General features: G+C 47.7%; 3 protein-coding genes across 3 annotated transcripts; 2 read left to right on the plus strand and 1 right to left on the minus strand.

Annotated features, from left to right (window-relative positions):
* Positions 1–1,055: 1,055 nt before the first annotated feature.
* On the plus strand, positions 1,056–2,181 carry LOC131212160 (zinc finger protein weckle-like). Its single transcript, XM_058205918.1, has 4 exons — positions 1,056–1,132; positions 1,199–1,394; positions 1,469–1,830; positions 1,908–2,181. Exons 2-4 carry the CDS (start codon positions 1,230–1,232, stop codon positions 2,155–2,157), a joined length of 777 nt encoding a protein of 258 aa, XP_058061901.1. The 5' UTR covers positions 1,056–1,132; positions 1,199–1,229; the 3' UTR covers positions 2,158–2,181.
* Positions 2,182–2,376: 195 nt separating this feature from the next.
* Positions 2,377–4,636, plus strand: LOC131212157 (zinc finger protein weckle-like). Its single transcript, XM_058205916.1, has 6 exons — positions 2,377–2,503; positions 2,572–2,857; positions 2,917–3,310; positions 3,378–3,573; positions 3,648–4,009; positions 4,087–4,636. Exons 1-6 carry the CDS (start codon positions 2,396–2,398, stop codon positions 4,340–4,342), a joined length of 1,602 nt encoding a protein of 533 aa, XP_058061899.1. The 5' UTR covers positions 2,377–2,395; the 3' UTR covers positions 4,343–4,636.
* Positions 4,637–4,969: 333 nt separating this feature from the next.
* On the minus strand, positions 4,970–8,669 carry LOC131207806 (uncharacterized). Its single transcript, XM_058200437.1, has 8 exons — positions 8,587–8,669; positions 7,680–7,802; positions 7,403–7,590; positions 7,203–7,295; positions 6,884–7,123; positions 5,729–5,797; positions 5,212–5,657; positions 4,970–5,116 (listed from the first exon to the last, which is right to left on the minus strand). The coding sequence occupies exons 1-8, from the start codon at positions 8,667–8,669 to the stop codon at positions 4,970–4,972; spliced, it is 1,389 nt and encodes a 462-aa protein (XP_058056420.1).
* Positions 8,670–13,101: the final 4,432 nt, after the last annotated feature.

The following is a 13,101-nucleotide window of genomic DNA, read 5'->3' on the forward strand; positions in this document are numbered from 1 at the left end:
TACACTGAGATTCACTCTATAACGAAATCGTACCAGCACCATGGACTGGTTGAATCGGAGTGCCAAAATGTCTGTGATTCATGCGTTCTAATTACATTATCATAAATTAGCGAAAATATTGCTTGCTATTGGTTGAACATTTATTCGCTAAACTCTGTCGATTCGATAAAGTGTAGTATGAGTAACGTACCGAATAATATAAACGAGACGATGGTGTTTTGAACCGTATAACGTTGCGAACGTGCTCCGTTTCACTTGTGTCAAAACAAAAGTCGATCAGCCAAATCAGAGTTGTTTACGTTTAGCTGCGTCTTGTTTTAAGTTTGGTGCGGTTTTCATTTTTAACAAATAATTCTGGAATGATTAGTTCACAATCATGAGTAGTTGGGAAAATTGGTGTCGCCTCTGCGCCAAAGAACAAGCCGAGCACAAGTTTGATTCGATTGAGGACATAAATGCTATCACATCCCACTTCCCAATATCGGTAGGCGTAAAACGGTAAACTACAAAAGGGACCAAAGTTCTTGGGTTAACAAGGTACTTTTTTGCAGATCCCTGAGATAAAAGGCGTAGCTTTGAATATTTGTGACGAATGCTATACGTTTTTAAACAAAATTCACCAGTTCACGGGACGGTGTTCACAGACGAGTGAGTTGCTAATGTACCTTTCGAAATACAGCCTGACGAAGGTAAATGATGTTGATTGCGAAGCCATACGTATCCGATATCTGGGGGATTTCGATGTCGCCGATAAAATGGAGCTAACAGAGGCGCTGGATGGAGAGGGGAAAACTCTGCTAGATAATGATCCGTTCGACGAGATAGAACAGCGAAAGTGTTGGGATTCAATCGATGTTAACATTGAGGAAGTTTCTCCATACGAATCGGAATGTATCCCTGAAATGGATCTGCGTGCACCTGCTGAAATTATGCCACGATTAGCAAAGAAACGTAACACAAATGGCAGACCTGCAAAGAGTGGCCGCACCAGGAAACCTCTGTGCAGAAGTCGACGAATTGTGCGTCACAGTGCCAAAAAAGCGCCAATTGCGAAAAGTCACATATCTACTGAACCGGAACAGGCGCATGGCTTTGAGAAGCGACCGTTTTCTTGTAATGTGTGTGAAAAACGGTCTGTTAGGTTGTAGCGTTCTATCACTAGAGTTTTCAATAAGCTTCACTATTTTCGCTTCCGTAGATTCAACAATCAACAAAGCGTCAAAAGTCATATGCTGACGATTCATGAAGGAGGAAAACCTTTCGTTTGCGAAGAATGTGGAACACGATGGAGCACGAAAAGTGCACTTAGGGGGCATCAAGTAGTTCATAGTGACGAGTACCCGTATCATTGTTCGTACTGCTCAAAGCGCTTCAAAACTTTGCGTAGACTGCAGGTTCGCTCCTGTTTGGGCACCTTGTCGTAATGAATCGACAGTTAATACTTACCGTCATTCGTATGATTTTTCAGATTCACGAAGATACGCATAACAACACAATGTACGTTTGCCCTCATTGTGGGCTTAAGTTAAACACAAGGCGCACTCTACAAATGCACATGGTAGTACACTCTGAAGAGCGGAAATATAAATGCCAACATTGCGGAAAGGAGTACAAACGCTCAAAAGCTCTGAAGACTCATTTGATATTACACACTGGGCTGAAGCCTTATGCTTGTCCGTTTTGCGATAAAACGTTTGCGCACGGTTCGAACTGCCGTAGTCACAAGAAAAAGTCTCATCCGCTCGAACTGGCAGCCCTGGAGGCAGCTGGAGGACAGCAACCGACCGCAAACATTCCCAAGTTGGAACAACTGCAACCAAAGTTTAGCGAGTAATTAGCGATGAAGCACGACTGAAACTGGGACGGTAAATAATCTTACTTACGCACTCTACCTTCTGTACTTTCAGACTCTCAGGCTCAGCCACCGTTACAAGCATACCAGAAATTGTACATCACGTTGCCGATCCAACAGAGTCCGTCGTCGATAAAACTGAAAAGCCACGTGTTATTGTAGTGGATACAGCTAGTCTTAGTGAAGATCGAGCAAGCAATATCAAAGTCAAGAAAGACAAGCTTACTGAAGTATACGCTAGTCCTATCAGAGTAAAAAATAGTAATCTTAAGACGGCCGTAGATGGTATCGCTGAAGCAACATAATGATTGCGAATCCTTTGCTCAAAGGACGCAAAGCCCCGAAACATAAATAAATGGTTTGTGTGCTTACTAAGCCGATGATGTTTTGAGTCGTACAGCTGTGCGAACGTGCTCCGTTTCACTTGTGTCAAAACAAAAGTCGATCAGCCAAATCAGAGTTGTTTACGTTTAGCTGCGTCTTGTTTTAAGTGGTGCGGTTTTCATTTTTAACAAATAATTCTGTAACGATTATTTCACAATCATGCGTTGCTGGGAAGCTTGGTGTCGCCTGTGCGCCAAAGAACAAGCCGAGCACAAGTTTGATTCTGTTGATGATATAAATGCTATCACATCCCACTTCCCAATATCGGTAGGCGTAAAACGGTAGACTACAAAAGGGAGCAAAGTTCTTGGGTTAACAAGGCGCTTTTTTTGCAGATCCCTGAGATAAAAGGCGTAGCTTTGAATGTTTGTGACGATTGCTATACGTTTTTGAGCAAAATCAACCAGTTCACTGGACGGTGTGTACAGGCGAATGCTTTGCTTATGTACCTTTCGAAATGTAGCCTAACGAAGATAAGTGATGTCGATGTCGAAGCCATACGCATCCGATACCTGGGGGATTTGGACGTCGCCGATACAGTAGAGCTAACCGAAGCGCTGGATGGAGGGCGAAAAATTTTGTCAGATAATGATCCCTTTCACGAGATAGAACAGATAGATGGTAAGTCTTACGGGGTTTTGGTGCTGTCCTGTGCATTTGAGGAATCCTTTGTTTTATAGATGTTGAAGAAGTCAAGGAAGAAATCAAATCTAGTTACATGGAAATCGGGCCCATAGATGCTTCTGATGATGATGATGATGACGACGAATGCTACGATTATGATGTTAGCGACAGAGAGTGTTGGGATGTAATCGATATCAAAATCGAGGAAGCTTCTCCAATCGAGGAAATGGATCTGCGTTCATGTGTTGAAATTATGCCGCGCTTGGCAAAGAAACGTAACACAAATGGTAAACCTGCAAAGAGTTGCCGCACCAGGAACCCCTTCCGTAGAAGTCGACGAATTGTGCGTCACAGTGCAAAAAGAGCGCCAGGTGTGAAAATATTGACTGAAACCGAACAAACGCTTGGGTTTGATAAGCGACCGTATTCCTGTAATGTTTGTGAGAAAAGGTTTGTTTACGTTGTAGCGTTCTAAAGTAAAAGTTTTCAATAAGCTTCGCGACTTCCACTTCTATAGATTCAGCAATCAAGAAAGCGTAGAGACTCATATGCTGACGATCCATGAAGGAGGAAAACCTTTCGTTTGCGAAGAATGTGGAAAACGATGGAGCACGAAAGGTTCACTTAAGGAGCATCAAATAGTTCATAGTGACGAGTATCCGTATCACTGTTCGTATTGTTCAAAGCGCTTTAAAAACATGCCTCGACTAAAGGTTAGCCATTATTAGGATACTTAGTCGTAACGAATCTGAAGTTAATACGTATCGATATTTGTATTATTTTTCAGACTCACGAAGATACACATAACAACACAATGTACGTTTGTCCTCATTGTGGGCTTAAGTTAAACACAAGGCGCACTCTACAAATGCACATGGTAGTACACTCAGAAGAGCGGAAATATAAATGCCAACATTGCGGAAAGGAGTACAAACGCTCGAAAGCTCTCAAGGCTCATTTGATACTACACACAGGGCTAAAGCCTTATGCTTGTCCGTTTTGCGACAAAACGTTTGCGAATGGTTCGAACTGCCGTAGTCACAAGAAAAAGTTTCATCCGCTCGAACTGGCAGCCCTGGAGGCATCGGGAGGACAGCAGCCGACCGCAAACATTCCCAAGTTGGAACAACTGCAACCAAAGTTTAGCGAGTAATTAGCGATGAAGCACGACTGAAGCTGGGACGGTAAATAATCTTACTTACGCACTCTACCTTCTGTACTTTCAGACTCTCAGGCTCAGCCACCGTTACAAGCATACCAGAAATTGTACATCACGTTGCCGATCCAACAGAGTCCGTCGTCGATAAAACTGAAAAGCCACGTGCTGTTGTAGTGGATACAGCTAGTCTTAGTGAAGATCGAGCAAGCAATATCAAAGTCAAGAAAGACAAGCTTAGTGAAGTACACGTTACGCCTATCAGAGTTAAAAAAAGTAATCTTAACGAGGAAACGACGCCTCCCAAAATAGAGCTAGAAGCATAACGGTCACGCGTCAGTGAGTAAAATGGAAAGTGTACAAGTTGCATGAAATCAGGGATTTCCCTGTACATTTGCAAGGGGCGTATGAATTGTGTATATGATTTATTTTCTGAAACTATTATGGTGTCCGTAAGCAGCACAGATGGTAGCAAATGATGGTAGAGGTGTCTCGTAGACACTGCTTGCGTTAATTAGACAGTAAAATGGTGGTAGCCTGTGTAAATCGCCCTAATGCCGGGGAGCGGTACCAAAAGTTGGTAATGGAATACAGCAAAGAAACCATTCATAAATCAAATCTTGCTACAGTAAATTCTGGCGTGCTTAAAGATATCACAAGTACCGGGACGCACAGAGTATGGAATGAGTATTAATACGAAATCGTTTACAATTCAGAAAAGAAGTGCAAACTGCAGCTCCACAGTCATTTAATTGGATATGCTATTAATGTTTACTTTAAAGATATGTTTTTACTTCTTATGAGCCAAATCATTTTCTATTTTCGGGTTCTTTTTGCTTAACCAACATAGAGTACAAATTGTTCGATGAACATTTCCTCCGTCGTCGCGGCGGCGGACATGTCTAGCGGCCAATAGGTGCGTTACCGGCTTACATTACCTGTCGAGTAGTAGGCTACAAGTATTTCTCCCTGAAATCTTCGATCTGTTTCATCGTAAAAGTGGCTAACATAGTAGCCTTCTGGCGGGTTTGTGCATCGCTCAGGTCCGCCAGGCTGGAGAGTGAACGTTGGTTGGCGGTCCACTCGTTAGGAATGTTGACCTGCACAGTGCGCGTGAATTCAACAAACAAAAAAACAAAAAGTTATTGAAACACTGGTTTTAAGTGAAAAAAAACGGGATAAACGCATGTCCTACCTTGTGTCTGGCAATCGACCGAAGGATCAGCGCCGTAACGTAGAAGCAGAAGTAAAGGGTAAAGTACAGTGGCACGTACCACAGCGTACGACTGATGTAATAATAGCTGTAGTTCTTGAGACGCGGTGTTTCCGGTACCGGTGGTGGCGGTGGTGGTGGTGGTGGAGCTGGTGTTGTGGTTGGCTCATCGTGATGATGGTGAAAGTGATCGTGATCGTAAATGATGTCCGGGTAGTGGTCATGGTCGAATCCGGTCAAGTAAGGAAAGTCGTGATCGTGGTGATGGTGGTGGTGATCGTGGTCATGATCCATTCCGGTTGGTCCTGTCGGTGGGCCATCCATGGGTGGCATATTTGCAGGCGCTTGCATCATTGGCGGCATCATTGGCATCATTGGCATTGTGGGCATTTTCATTGGAACCGGTGGCGGTGGCGGTGGTCGACTGTCTGCAGAAACAGGACGTTGAAGAACATGTATGAACAAAGCTTTACTTCACCGGCTTAAGTAAGTCGTTTACCAGCATAGTAGGGAGGAAGATACTGCGGCTTTCCCGGTCCGACCGGGATAGTTCCGGCGGTATCATCACCTGGAATGCCGGAAGCAGGAGGAAGATAGCTGGTCACAGCGTTGTTCGGTCGGGGGGGACTGTTGTTTGCTGGCAGATATTGCGAGTTTATGTTGGGTGGAAATTTGAACAAACTGGCCGGAGGTATGTAGGACTGGGCGGGAGATGGACGAGGAGGGTGCAAATAGTAGTTTGAATTGGGATTGCCGGATGGAGGAGGCAGGTAACTTGTGGCGTGGCTCTTGGGTAATTCCATGACGGCCGGTGGCAAATAGTTGGCGTTGGTATTGGGTGGGAACTTGAAAGCACTGGCAGGACCAGACTCCATTGCAGACGACATCCCTGTTGAACTAGGGTTACCAGATGGTGGTGGCAAATAGCTAGTGACGGCGCTTTTAGGGGAATCTAGCGATGGTGGCAAGTAAGCAGTGTTACTGTTCGGTGGGAACTTGTAGAGTTCAGCTGCAGGTGTTGCCGCTGACTTATCGGGGATCTGAACACCTTTGGACATTGTTTTCAAATTTGACAATGAATGAGGATCTCCAGACGGCGGGGGAAGATAACTAGTGTCAGACGAAGGCTTCAAACTGCCACCAGACTCTAGCGGTGGTGGCAAGTAAGCCGCGTCAGTGTTTGGCGGGAACTTGAAGAGTTCTCCCTTAGGTGTTGGCACTGGTTTGCCAGGAATCTGAGCATCTTTAGATATTGGTTTCAAATTGGACAATGAACCGGGATCACCCGATGGTGGAGGAAGGTAACTTGTGTCGGAATGCGACTTTGAATCGGTGCTGATCGGTGGGAGGTACCCTGCATGCTCGTTAGGAGGAAATTTGAACAACTCGACTGTCGCATTATACGCGGATGTATCAGGTTCCGCATTCGCTCTGGAATCAGTGCTTCCCAACGGGGGCCGAAGATAGCTGGTTACCGGATTTTTAGATAGAACCCCCAAAGGCGCCGGGGTGCTTCTGGAAGCGTCTGGTTTTGGAGCCTTTTTATCGGGCGGAAGGTAGCCAGTGTGGGAGTTGGGTGGGAAAAGGAGTATTTCGGAAGAATCCATCTGCGAACCGATCGGGCCGGGTGGATGTGATGTCGAGGAATCCTCACCAGAACTCGGATTCGGTGTTGGGGCAATGATAGTCGGGCTGGGTGGACCATCCATGGATGGCATTGGTGGACCATCCATAGATGGCATTGCTGGTGAAGGTGGTGAACCACTGGAACTTAGGCCAGGCGGTGCAGGAATGTTAACTGGACTGTTATCAGAGGCCGCCGGTCGCAATACGGTCGGTGCAACAACGCTGACCGGACTGTTGAACGAAGCGGCCGGAATCGACGCAAACGGACCTACAGGGTGTAAACAAAAGAAGAAATTATCAAGAACACGGTCACTTCGCGGTTGGATATCAGAACGTGGGCGATATACCTCCACCGCCTCCCTGCTGAAGGGCTAGCTTTTGCTTCTTCAACTTGTAGATCGTGCCACCGTATGCCTCCCCGGGAGCAAATCGGTCCATCGCTAGGGGAAGGAGATCGGAGGGAGTTCAGGCTGGCTGATTGCTACGGCGGTTCCGTTGGCCATAAACTGTTTGACCAAGTGAGCGTGTATAATTTATCGTATCTTACCCACGGGCCCATCGTAGTACGGCCGGCTGTTTCGGCTGCTGTCCGAGTAGCTTGGGTAGATGTATTTCGGTGTTTGGTACGCATCGTCTACTGGCCGTGCCACTTGAACGGGTTTCGATAGGTAATTGGGGTGTATCGAAAACGGGAAGCCATTTACACTGTCACTGCTGGAGAAGGCCCTCCCGGTGCTAAGGATGAGAGCGCGGATCCAGTGCAAGGCAAACGCATGTGAGAAGGGGCTCTTTTGAGGATCAAACATTCCGTAAAGCGTGCTTACGATTCGCTCCTGGTTTCTTGGCGCGTTGCGGCATCGGTTTCGTCCTTTGGCAGCGTAGCACCAGGAGCAGAAGGTACCGTGGCCCCGTACGAGTTGAACACAATCGTTTTCGTTTCTCCATGACTGAGCAGGTGCAGAAGTGACACAAGAAGCACAGTGCACTTGAAACTCCACATGGTATGCAATTGGCTGCGTTGCCAAATGTGCTCCGTTCGTGTGTAATTCGTTATTTTCACCACAAAGCGACTCGCACGGCTCGGTCCTTTTGATTTCGTTTGCCAGAAACGGGAACACAGTGCACTGGGGTCCTTGATAACCGTTTCTCATAACCCCGTTTAACTCGGGTGCGTACTCCGCAGACGTCTTAACGCGATGTCATCTTCCAGCGGAATGACCATCGGGCGGATGGCGTAAACACACTAATCGGGTAGCACAGGCCGCGGAGGTTCGAATTATTCGTGCGCCTTGCCGGGCGGGAGCTGAAAACGTGACAAATATTTTCTGGATCATCAATTGTGGGCCAAATCCGGACCGGCTTAGGGCAGGATCGTTTTCCCTCGCTCCCCGTTGACCGACATTCGCTCGACGAGAGGCGCTAATCGGTGCGAAGTAGCAGCAGGGTTCTTCTTCTAGGTGCCTTTCTGGTACGCCGTTGGTATGCTCCAGTTTTCCGGGAGTCCGCTCCGGAACCATGCGATCACGGGTTGGCGAATGCCGGGGGTTCGATTGTGGCACGGTGCTATGAGCCACGAGCCGGTAGAAAGTTCGCTTGGTAGAAGGGAATCTCACCTACTGCGCCTCATGATTCTGGTGATGACCCATTAAACCGTCGAAACATCAGCGAAAGTGCACCACTTCCACGGGGCCGTCATCAAAGTGTCGTTCATTGAAGCGTTCGATGTTGTACATCATGCGCATCATTTCGCTGGAGCTAGACACCCGTTTCACCTGCGACTTATCACCAACGACGACAATCAGCAACACAAACATCGTCCTTGGGGGCCCGAGTTGGAGAGGAAATCAAGTTGTAACTATGCGAACGGACGAGAAATAGAGACACGAATTTCCTTTCCACCCTTGGGCATTTTATATGGGCTCCAACATTATGCTTAGTAGAAAGGTCTGCACACAAAAATCCCGTGAAAAAGTCGATTTGTCTAAAGTCCAAATGAAATCATACTACTCAAAGCTATCGTCCTCTAACAAATTCAGTCATTTCGAAAATTTTTTAATTTAAAATTAGCTGACACCTAAAAAATCTCTATATCACCATTCTGGTGATAGAGAGATTTTTTCTGTGTAGGTTCCTAACATTTACTACTTTAAAGATGATACCGGTTTAAGCTTAGAAAACAATTATTGAATAAAATTTACATTTCGATCATATTATAGATACGAATTCAAAAAGTGGTTGTTGGAAAAACAGTTAAATAGTGGTCCAAACAGTTAAATAGTGGTTGGTAGTCCGGCACTCCGGTGATTTCTGTAACGCATTCGGATACCACGATGGTTCCTTTTTAATGTTGAAGATCGTCATTCGGATGCTACATGCAAGCGTGGCAAAACGGAGGGCTATTCACATCTAAAGATCTCGGAGGAACACGTAGAATTGCGTTGCTTATTACCAATAGCCGATCCAATAGATTCACACGATTTTAAACTATGTATGCACAATTTTCCCACTAATCAAGCTCCAAATGTCACAGTTCCTTGCTGATTGCCATTTCCATTCGCTTTTTGCCTTTGCCTGTACGAATCGATTCCACTGATTATTTGATGACTGGAATTTGCGAAAAGCGCGGAACGGGCGCTGTAAACAAAGGTGGCCGCCATCCTCCCGGTATCCTCCTCCGCCAGTTTTCCTGGTAGTGTTTCCCGGGTTTTCGGCCACGTTTCCAGCGAGCACCGAGAGAGCGAGCGAACGAAAGCGGAACACCATAAATAAATAATATCTTCCCGGGTATGATTGATCTTTTGCGTTATTGCTTACCGGGGTCGAGGTGGACGATTTTTCCGCTTTTCCCGAATGTTGCCGCTGCTGTGGAGCACACGTCACGGTGGTGGCGAAAGCGTGTGATGTGTTGTGAAAATAAATACATAAAAAAATATCAATCAGCGCTCGGCACCCAATCTGGCCCGGCTGGCTGACGGGCTGGTTCTGGCTGGTTCGTGGTGCAGATTTGTTTGCATGCACGGCGTCCTTTCATATCCTGGTCTGTTTTGCGCTGCCGTTCGTCAAAATGCGCGGATGAGACTGGAATAAATATTCTGACTTCATCGGGGCCGCAAAAAATAGAGGTCCTCGCGTAGCTCTTCGCCACCCCGGAGGGAGTTAGTAAGCCAACCGGATGTGTGAAATATGCTGCTCGGGCGGATGTGTTGATGGTTAGCGGTGGGCCACCGGAACACGGCCGCTAGTTTCCCGTCACCAGACACGGGAAGTGGGAACTAATTTCGTACGCCCCGCTGGAGAAATGTGCAACATTTTGTATATTAATTTTTTATGTCACCCACCCGCGTGCGATTTTCCGCAAATTAGTGGTCTACGATGTGTGTTTCCCTCCGCCAGGACATTATCTGCCGTGTCGCGGACCAGACCGCACCCGCTCATTACTGGTTACGGGCGTAATGACGTTTGATGTTCCACACGATTGGGGTTAATTCAAAGGTGGTAGTTCTTTCTCGCAGCATAGGTCCGGCATGCTAGAATGGCCAATCCTTCCTTGGACAAAGGTCCCGATGATGGGTGGTCCGAAAAATGCCGGACACAACCTTGTGAATATTGATATTGCATTTTTTTGCTGCCCATCGCTCGTTACGTCTCGTCTATTCCTAACCCTGTCCCGGTCCTTTTCTCCCCGGGTATTCGCGCGGACGTGACCGAGCGTGCCGTGCGTGATTACAACGCGCCCGGTATGAATTAGGTCCGAAGGGTTTGATTTATGCCGAATTCTTCGCCCTGCCCAGGACTGCGTCGGGTGTGTGGAATACAATCAGTTTAACAAATATTACGTGCCTTTCATCATCGATGATGCGTGATGTGTGTTGCTGCCGACGAAACGTGACCCAACGCCTGGCCCCCAGGATGGTCCGATGCAAAGTTAGCCGCCGGCCTATAAATTGCTAACTATCCGCAGCAAGGAGTAGACAGCACTGGCAGCAAGAACGGGATTTGCTATCGGGTTGTGATTGTTTTGGATTTCCGGCCGACTGTTTCGATTCGCTTCTGCGGAATTTCTACAACCGATTCCAGATAGGCTACTTATGGTGGACCAGCGGGTTTGTTCCCCCCCTCCCCGATTAGGGTACCGCAACACTCCTTGAACAGAGGTCCAAAGGTTCGCTTCGGTCCAAACTTCATCGAATCAACCATGTCGTGAACCGGCACCGGCAAAAAGTACAAAAGGGACCGCTCGTAAAACATTGCATACCAGCCTCGGGACATTCCGGAACCTACGGAGGCTCGTCGGTTCCACAAGCCGGACAGCGGACGGCCGATGAAATAGAAATCAGTTTACGCCGGAAGCTGACACGTTTTGGCACATCTGTCCCGTTCTCGGCGTGCCGGAGGAACAAATTCATCGACTCGGCGTGGGGGCGGAGGCGGTCCAATTTTTGCGAACGTCTCGCCCGGAAGCTGCCTCCTGTCCGCCCATTCCATTCCTTTCGGAATCGTGTCCGGATGGAATTCGATGCCCCCGAAAAAACAGCCGTGTTTCATTTTCATTCTCCGATGGCTAAATCGAGTTAGGCACCGAGGCTCGTGGAAATTGAGAAATCTTTCGGTAATTGGACATCCTGACCACGGGCTGGGGGTGCTTGGCTTGCAAGGGCGCGTTGACCTGTGGGGTGGTGGCTGGGTGCTGGGTGCGTTAACGTTTGATCGATTCCCACCTGAAGCGCTTGTCTAGCCGGTGATGAAGTTGTCGGTGCACTGTCCAAAGGGTGAAAGGTCTGCCCCAGACACTGGCCAGACAAATCCAGTCCCAACGTTGATCGAGTCGAGTCGGGACGGGACGGACCGGGCTTGGTAAGAAAATTATTTTATAAATGGTGCGTCCGTGATCAATACATGGCCTCAAATGGGGCGCTGGAATGAAGTGGGATCGAATCACAGAAACAACATCTGTCTGTTATGAGCTGATTTCATCCGAATGAACTGGGCGATGGGCGGAAATTGGCAAGAAAAACCGATGGCCCGGAAATTGAAGTCTAGACGAGCTGGGAGTGCATTAATCAAGTTCCATGCCAAAGTGACGATTGAACTTGCTGTGAACCCGATACCGCCGGGATGTGCCTTCAAGAGAGGAATCTAGGCTATTTTCACAACTTGTGTTGGTCTATCCATCACTGGACATTTCACTTTCGACAGAAGCCCACGCCCCGCGGGGATAGTAGATAATACACTACACACTGTGTCTGTGAGGCACTGGTTCCGAAAAGTGTCTCTATTGCTTCATGTACCTGTGTGAGGTAGACATTTCTTACGCTCGGTACAGCGTACAGCGTCAGTTTACGTCTGGAAGACGTTCCCCTTCTCCACTCACATCCTTGAACCCGGTTCCGATTCCGGAGTAACTTTCACAACCTTCGTAGCACAGTTTTTGGCGAAAAGTAGGGAACCGTAGTGATGGGGGGAAAAAATCCTGCTAACGTGCGATCGGCGCTAAAAACTAGGTTAGCCAACCTGCCGGCTGTTGGCAGCTGGCAGAGGGACGGTGATGGTATCGACATCGCTGCGGAAGGTGCTAATTGGAATAGCATATTCTTGCCCCACTTTGGTCGATTTGTAAAATGTAGCACGAGCCACCACCGAGAGAGCTCAGCGGGAAGCGGACACCGTATGGTGGGGTAGTTTCTAATGGACACTTCCTGGTAGAGAACCGACACTTCGGTGCTCCAGTACGGTTTCAGTCGATCGGTTGGTTACACCAAATTCGATTTCGGTGATCGGTTTAGAACTTAGAGGCAAGCAGAGTGGAGAGCGACCGTTGGAGTGCTGGTCTAATCTCTCCGTTGGAGTGCGGTTTGTTGTTGGTGAAGGCAAATAGTAGACCCAACGAAATAGTGGTACTTCGAGGTTTCGGAAGTGCTGGCTGCCAGTAATTACCGTGTTGGCGGCCACTAGTCGATGTAACTGATGACCACACGAGATAGCGTGCTGAGAGATAAGTTGAAACCGGGCGACCGAGTTCCGGGAACATGCATGTGCCTTGCTGAGCAGAGCAGGTAATGACAATTATCAAGAAGGATTACCCATTGAACAACGTCCTCCGGCAATCCAGGAGCGCTACCGAGCAGCTCCGCTCGATGTCCACCACCACCACACTTCACTTTTAATTCAGTGATTGAGTAATCCCAGCGAAGGACAACGGCAATCCTCGAACGCGAAACTCCTGGTGCAGACTCACGGAAGAACCAC

This window comes from Anopheles bellator, chromosome 2 (assembly GCF_943735745.2).
Source record: "Anopheles bellator chromosome 2, idAnoBellAS_SP24_06.2, whole genome shotgun sequence".
Taxonomy (NCBI): domain Eukaryota; kingdom Metazoa; phylum Arthropoda; class Insecta; order Diptera; family Culicidae; genus Anopheles; species Anopheles bellator.

Bases quoted from the DNA above. Each gene is read 5' to 3' on its own strand.
- LOC131207806 (XM_058200437.1), bottom strand. From the start codon at position 8,669: ATGTTTGTGTTGCTGATTGTCGTCGTTGGTGATAAGTCGCAGGTGAAA. The intron at 7,803-8,586 runs GTACAACATCGA...GCACCTGCTCAG, and splicing joins AGCGAAATGATGCGCATGAT to TCATGGAGAAACGAAAACGA. The intron at 5,117-5,211 runs GTAGGACATGCG...CGCACTGTGCAG, and splicing joins GGTCGATTGCCAGACACAAG to GTCAACATTCCTAACGAGTG.
- LOC131212157 (XM_058205916.1), top strand. From the start codon at position 2,396: ATGCGTTGCTGGGAAGCTTGGTGTCGCCTGTGCGCCAAAGAACAAGCC. The intron at 3,311-3,377 runs GTTTGTTTACGT...CCACTTCTATAG, and splicing joins TGTAATGTTTGTGAGAAAAG to ATTCAGCAATCAAGAAAGCG. The intron at 4,010-4,086 runs GTAATTAGCGAT...CTGTACTTTCAG, and splicing joins CTGCAACCAAAGTTTAGCGA to ACTCTCAGGCTCAGCCACCG.
- LOC131212160 (XM_058205918.1), top strand. From the start codon at position 1,230: ATGCTGACGATTCATGAAGGAGGAAAACCTTTCGTTTGCGAAGAATGT. The intron at 1,395-1,468 runs GTTCGCTCCTGT...ATGATTTTTCAG, and splicing joins AAACTTTGCGTAGACTGCAG to ATTCACGAAGATACGCATAA. The intron at 1,831-1,907 runs GTAATTAGCGAT...CTGTACTTTCAG, and splicing joins CTGCAACCAAAGTTTAGCGA to ACTCTCAGGCTCAGCCACCG.